Genomic DNA, 7,567 nt, shown 5'->3' on the forward strand with positions numbered 1-7,567 from the left:
AGTAGCCGGGACAAAAGTAAAGGTGTGAGATTTAACATGCCCCCCAACTCCAACCTGTTCAATTAGTGATTTATACGGTAGCTGTGTTGACATGACTGGTCCTGCGCTTTTAAAGGATCAGTACACCCTTTCTAGACTTTTTCCACATGGCCGAAGTTTTTCATTAGCGTAGCTTAGCATAGCGTAGCTTAGCATAATCAGTGGAAGTGGATAGAACCATTAGCAGCATCAAGCCACAAGTGACCACTGGACAGAATTAAATAGCCGTTTTGCACTCTGGTGAATTTTACATTCCTTTTAAAGAGGTTTATAAGTACATTTGATGATGTTTTGTTTGGTTCCATAGACTTCCATTGCTACTCTTAATATGGCTATACTGTTAAACTAGGCACGAGAGGAAAAAATCCTATGAATTCTCATATTTTACCAGGGCTTAACTATATATAAGCACTTTCCTGAAATAAGGTGGACCTCGCATACAACTGTGCTTAAGTGTGAATGTAACTGTGTGAGGGCCTGCATACAGACTCTGAGTGTGTGTATGTTCATATGTGCGTGTGCGTGCGTGCGTGTGTGTGTGTGTGTGTGTGTGTGTGTGTGTGTGTGTGTGTGTGTGTGTGTGTGTGTGCGCCTCACCTGAAGGCTTTGACCTGTTGGAGGGCCTGGCTGAAGTGGCGTGCACGGAGGCTCTCGATGAGTGCGTGGATGGCCGTCTCAGGGCTGCCGTGGCTGGCCTCCCCACCGCACACCTCCCCGTCTTCCCCCTCCTTCACCTCTTCCTCCTCCTCCTCCTCCTGCTGCTGCTCCGCCCGGCCCTCTCCAGGCACCTCCGCCTCCTTCAGACAACCCTCCAGCAGGGCTAACTCCTCTGACATGTTGATCACCTGAGAGAGAGACAGAGAGAGAGAGAGAGAGAGAGAGAGAGAGAGAGAGAGAGAGAGAGAGAGAGAGAGAGCTAAAGTGAGCAGAGCAAGAAAACCCTAACCAATATACTGTGATCCAAATCTGATTCAAACTGATCTGTGCGTTTGTCTGTGTGTGTGGGTGTGTGAGAGTTTGTGTTTGGGAGGGAAGTGTGTTGGAACGTGGAACTAAGCACATCTGTCTCCCTCTGTCTGCAACATGGCATCACGCCACTTTGTCTGAATAACACGTCGCCTTGAACCGTCCATTGTGTGCGTTCACGACGACTTTGCATGTTAATTCGTGCTCTACAGCAGGGATTCTTAACCATTGGGCCGCGGCCCAAAGATGGGCCGTGCTCAGAAACTTTAGGGCCGCGGAAAAGTTTCAACCTCGCACTGGAGGGCCGTCATGGGCCGTGCAACTGCATAGCTCTACATTATGAAGATGCTTAAGACAGCATGCATCTTTTTACTGTAGCGCAGTTCTGCTGCTTAAATGACCACGCACCGCTGTTTTAGGCCTAGTGGAAGACGTCAAAGACAAGATGGCAATACATAGCAGTACACGAATGGAGAATGAGAAATTACCAACCGGGTTGAAGTGTAATTTGCCGACGTCTTCTCTCCTCACGTTTAGTTACAAAATAAGTGATTGAAACGTTACTCAAAATGATTCTGTTTACTGACAAAGCAAACCCGTTATCCTTGTGTCCCCAAAAATATACTTATTTAAAGAAATTTTCATGATATTAGGCTACAAGCTTTCCGTTTTTGAGACCCTGCCGTAAGGCTGAATAAATTTCTGTTCTCGCGTCGCATCTCCACATCACTAAGTAAAACCGCCTTGAATCAGCAGATTCATCACAAATCGCAAACAGAGCTGTCACAGATGTCAGAGAAGGATCCAAATGCATGAAAGGCTCTGGGCTGATGCACTGTTAGTGGATTGGGTTTATCATTGAATATAGAAGAGTGAGGTCAATTAATGCAGTTTTTCCAGGCCTAGCTTACTACATTAATAGCCTGCTATTTTTTTTAAAACAGGATTTAATTATTTAAAATAACAATAACAACAACAACAACAAGCCTATAATTATATAGATAATTTATATATAAATATATAAAATACATTAACATTAGCCTACATTACGTATAGGCTATAATGTGTGTGGGGATGGGCAATATTAGATGGGCCCCGGGCCACTCTGCACCGAAACAAATGGGCCTCAACGTCAAAAAGGTTAAGAATCCGTGCTCTACAACCCCCCGTGACAGGTTAGGGTTAGGGGTCGTTTTGGTCTGGGCACTATTTCATCACTTCCCTTGCTTGTTTCGCTGTTGCTGGCAAAAGTAACGCGGCAGAAATGTTGCTTTACTGACAGGTTAGGGTTGGGGATGGTTTTGGTTAGGGCACAGCTTGGCATTTTTGTGTCCGGCAACAGAAATTCGCAGCAGGAAAGTTAGTTGCCTCGTGTATGCCAGTGGTCACTGGACAAAACTGCTTTTCTGTGGTGTTGTGAAGCACGAATTATAACATGCAAAGTCGTTGCACCAAAACGTGAAATGCCCTAGCGTGAAATAACACGGCTTTTCATGACGCCAGGCTGCTCACTCTGTATCTCTCTCTCTCTCTCCACCTGAGTCTATGATGCCCTGGTGAGTGTATGGGGCTAGGCCACAGAGGCAAAGGAAACCCAGTTAGCATTGATCCGCGATTAGCTGGAATAGCTGGCCCTCCCCTGTCCTGCCCATACGTGTAGTGAGAAATGACTGCTCTTCATTCAGAACACATAATCCCATTACACTCCTGCTAACTATGCAAGACAGACCAAACTGGGCGCGTGTACAGTGCGTGTGTGTGTGTGGATGTGTGTGTGTGAGTGTGTGTGTAAAAGAGAGACAGACAACGCACACACGCAGGCATACCCAGATGCACGCACGCACATCTTCTGAAATGCTAGCTAATCAAAGATAGGCGAGGCGGAGAGATGAATGGGGCTGTATCCGACTGCGTGTGTAGGGACCGCAAATCTAATTTGGCTCCAGCATATCGTTAGCCTCATCTGTGAGGACTCACTGAGGAGCGAGAGGCCAAGCTGATGTTGCACATAAGCGATGGGCCGAGCAATAGCATCAGACGCCCATTATCTTTCACATAAAGCAATGGGCCGAGCCCATGCATGCACGCATCTTTCTTTTTCTATCTTCTCTTTTTTTCATTTCCACATGTCCTTCGTACACATGTGTGTGTGTGTGTGTGTGTGTGTGTGTGTGTGTGTGTGTGTGTGTGTGTGTGTGTGTGTGACAGTAATCTTACAGCTGCCAGGGTCTCATGACTATGAGTGATGATAGTACACGTTTTACTGTTCTCTTGTCACTCTTCAACCTTTTAGTCCGTTTTTAAAACATGCTTTATTAATAAGACATTATGTAATTACTTAAGTTTTGGAGGTGTGTGTTCATGAAGGATTTGTGTAATCTGCTGTGTGTGTGTGTGTGTGTGTGTGTGTGTGTGTGTGTGTGTGTGTGTGTGTGTGCGTGCGTGAGAGAGAGTGTGAGAGAGAGAGAGGTATCTGCAGTGTGTGCTGTCGTTACTGCTCTGAGCCATTACAGGATATGGGTGTAGTCCCCACTGCCTGCCTGCTTGCCTGCCAGTCTCCCTCACCTCACTCATATACTTGTATAACATGATATATCAATCATAGAGCTACCCAAAATTCCCTGCCCTGTGTGTCTTGTGTGTGTGTGATCCTTTAAAATGGAACAGGGACATCCATAGTAATAATAACATTTGCATAGCATGTGTGTGTGTGTGTATGTTTGCACGCCCGTGTGTGTGTACGCCCGTGTGTGTACGCCTGTGTGTGTGTGTGCTTGCACGCCTGTTTGTGTGTGTGTGTGTTTGCACGCCTGTGTGTGTGTGTGTGTGTGTGTGTGTGTGTGTGTGTGTGTGTGTGTGTGTGTGTGTGTGTGTGTCTACCTCGGCCTCTCTCTTGATGGTGTCCACTCGGTTGATGAGCTTGCAGTAGGCCTGGAAGAGCAGCAGCAGCTGGAAGTGGAGCTTGTAGAGCCGCCGACACAGCTCCAGCTCCTGCACACACACACAGACACAAACGTGCACGCACACGGCAGAGAAGAGAAACACACACACACACACGCACACGCACACGCACACGCACACGCACACACACACACACACACGAAGAGAAACATACACACACACGCACATGTTAGCACTCAAGGTACAATTCAGCTGGCCCACACATACACTGCTTGACTGGATGAATGGATGGATGGATGTATGAATAGATGGATTGACTGATCAACTGATTGATGTCTTGGGTTAGCAGCGGCGGTGAACGTGAAGGGGTTAACGGAGGAGAGGGGGTGGATGGTGCGTTGAGTTCAACCTTCTGTGGACGTTTGATTTGTCCACACGGGTGAGAGAGAAAACACGAGCAACGAACCCCAACCCTCCCTCATCCACCAAACTGGTCCCCTCAACCCAACCACAACATCCGCCACCCCTGCAACGACCGGCTCCACCACAGGCACCGACAACATTCCAACTGGAGCCTGGCTGGGCTCCCAACTCGGATAAAGTACGGCCGGTAGTCGGGGATGCTGCACGATGCACAGTCACGTCGAAAACAGATGAGCAAACCAGATAGGAGGAGTAAGAGGAGGAGGGGAAGGGGGAGGGGGTGGAAGAGGAGAAAGAAAATAGGGAAGATGAGGAGGAGGAGGAGGAGGAGGAAGAGGAGGAGTAGGAGGAAGAGGAGGAGGAGGAGTAGGAGGAAGAGGAGGAGGAGGGAGGTGGGGTGGAAGAGGAGGAGGATGAGAAGGAGGAGCATGTGCATGCAGGCTGGAGGGCTTGACTTGGCACCACCCATCATTCAATCACTCGTCTTTTTTGTGCACAAGCTTCCTGATCCATCTATCTGTGGCTGACAGATCATGCGAAGTCTAAAAAGAGGAATGGGGAAGTGCTTTTTTTTGGGTCATGTGTTCTGATAAAACACATGTGTTCTTCAGAAAAGGACACCAGAGACAGCAGTAGTTAACTTTTCATTATTCTCAAAACGTAGCACAAAAGTCTAAACAATAGGCTGGCTCCTTTTGTATGTGGTAGTCCAAAATTGATTTAAGTGAAAAAGGTTAAAAATCCTCTATTATAAGGGACAATGCCTACCATATTCAACTACAAACCAGTCTTCATCAGGGCAAAAACTTCATGAAAAATCCTGTGGCCACTGACTGGACTCCTATCTTGTCTGCTGGTAACTTCATCTTTCTCCTCCCAACCGTTTCCCAAAGCTACATACATGTCAACCTACATGTCATCATTAAAAGTGCAGGAAGAGTTGGTAAGAAGAGGGAGGGAAAAGCCCAGTTAATAGAGAGGACTGAGGTCATGGTTGTTGTGAGTGTGTGTGAGGAGTGAGGGGTGGGGGTGGGGGGTGATGATCAGGTTAGGATGGCTGCGGTCCAGTCAGCCTTGCTTCTCGGAGGGGCTCTCGTCGTATAGAGGTCAGATGAACCATACAAGTGCTTTTTTATGTCAATAGAGTTTAACGAGTAACGTGGGCTAATGCATTGTGATCAGAGGTGTAAATTCTGGGTCCAGGAAGTTAAAACCCTCCCACGGCTGCCAGCAAAGGGTTAATTCCACATGCTTCCGTTTTGTCATCTGGTGCACCAACGGGAGACAGGCAGGAAATCTTAACTGGAGAGAGGACGCTGGAGCAGCACAGATGCAATTCTTTTCTTCTTTTTATCAAGTGCACAACATAGGGTGCACTATGTTGTGCACTTGATTAAGAGAAGGAAAGCATTGCATCCATACTGTTCCGGTGTCTTCACTGCCACAATTGCCTTCCGACACAGGGGATTCCAATAAGCAGATGGTCGACCTGTCTTGAGTGCTTGTTGGATCAAATTTGTGGCAGGCTTTTTTAACTCTCTGAACCCATAATTGACACATCTGATTGTGATCTTTGTTGGATTGTGTATTATACTGCAATGTGTTGCATGGAGCATGGGTGTCCAGCCTGTTCCTGTCTGAACAACCCTTGGCTGTCAGAGCAACTGAGATGTGTCTGATCGAAACATTACGTTTATTTTTTTTTTGAGCTTATTTGGGAGTGTGCAGACCTACCTTCTTAAACTGTGAGAGTAAACTGACCACAGTAAATATTGTAGAGTAATGGCCGGGTATGGTGGATGGTCTCATCTGTATTCCTTATATAGTAGCATTGTACTCTGATGTTGCATCTCATGGTGTTCTATCTATTTTCTTCCATTACTTTGTAATGAATGTTTATTTTCATTTCATGACTTTGTAATGTCTGGCTGACGCTTAATGGCACTTGCTGGGGATAATACAATTTATCTGGACTTGGCCTAGAAGTAGCCCTCTCATTTCCCAAAGAGAAGAGTCCAAACAGGGACTCCCAAATACCCAGTCACTATTCATGCTGGACTAAACCAATCTTTTACCAGCTTTCTGAAAATGTTGACGGTTCAAAGTGAAAAAAAAAGTTTGGCTCTATTCCAAAGAATGTACCACGCCAGATACTATACTCACCTACCGTACTTCATAATATGCACAGACTGTATCTTAACATTTTAGGATGAGGCAAATGGCACACAGTGTGTGTGTGTGTGTGTGTGTGTGTGTGTGTGTGTGTGTGCACGCATGCGTTTTCTTTTAGACAGTGTCTGCAGACTGTAGCAGGATACGTAGGCAACCAATAGAGACATAGGGCCCCTTACAGCAGTGGGCACAAGAGCCCAGAGAGAGAGACAGGCGAAGGCACCGCAAGATGGATGAAGAGACAGCATTTCCACGTGCACACTGAACTACAGTTACCGTACGGTACGTGCATGACGACGCCTTGAAGGAAGACATGCACATACTCTGGCGCTCGTATGCACGCACAAATGCGCCAACAAGATGGACGATGAGGTTATGCCAGAGAACAGGCTATGCCAGCGGGGAGGAGGGGAGGGAGGAGAGGGAAGAAAGGGAGGAGATGGTCATGGTTAAGTGGGGGTGGATTGATGGATGTACGTAATGAATGAATGCCGTCAGCCTGTTGTCTCGGCAACATGAATGTTAAAAGGTGCATGAGGTGGGGTGGGGTGGTGGTGGTGGTGGGGTGGGGTTGGATGGGGTGGGGTGGTGGTGGTGGTGGGGTGGGGTGGGTGTGGAGTTCTAAAAACACAAAAGCCACTTACTGCTAATATTTCCATTTGCTAAGCAAGAGGAGGGAGAGCAGATCACGTACACAACAAAAAAGTAACAAAACACACACACACGCACACACGTACGTACGTACGTACACAAACACATACACACACATAGAAAACATGGGAGGAGAAAAGAGCAAGAATTAGTGAGCAAATCACACTGCACAGCACTGCAACCATGACACCATGATATACTGACCTCAGAGTGAGGGGGAACGAAGAAAAGAGGGGAAAGAGGAAAAGAAAGAAAGAGAGAGAGGGATAGATGGAAAAGCAGAAAGCGAGAGAGAAACCTATAAGACAGATGTCCAGGGACAGAGAAAGAGCAAGAGAGAGAAAGAGAGGGTGAGAGGGTGAGAGAGAGAGAGAGAGCAAAAGCAAGAGAACAGCGATAACAGTATTCACTGGTG

The 7,567-nt window shown here is 47.0% G+C and overlaps 1 protein-coding gene across 1 annotated transcript in view; it reads right to left on the bottom strand.

Moving 5' to 3' along the window:
* Nucleotides 1-7,567, bottom strand: part of fryl (furry homolog, like) — a 125,112-nt gene that overhangs the window by 3,501 nt on the left and 114,044 nt on the right. The window contains 2 exon segments of the mRNA XM_063201325.1: nucleotides 637-884; nucleotides 3,886-3,996. Of these exon segments, the coding sequence (XP_063057395.1) occupies nucleotides 637-884; nucleotides 3,886-3,996 (359 nt within the window).

The sequence above is a fragment of the Engraulis encrasicolus genome, chromosome 6 (assembly GCF_034702125.1).
Source record: "Engraulis encrasicolus isolate BLACKSEA-1 chromosome 6, IST_EnEncr_1.0, whole genome shotgun sequence".
Classification (NCBI taxonomy): domain Eukaryota; kingdom Metazoa; phylum Chordata; class Actinopteri; order Clupeiformes; family Engraulidae; genus Engraulis; species Engraulis encrasicolus.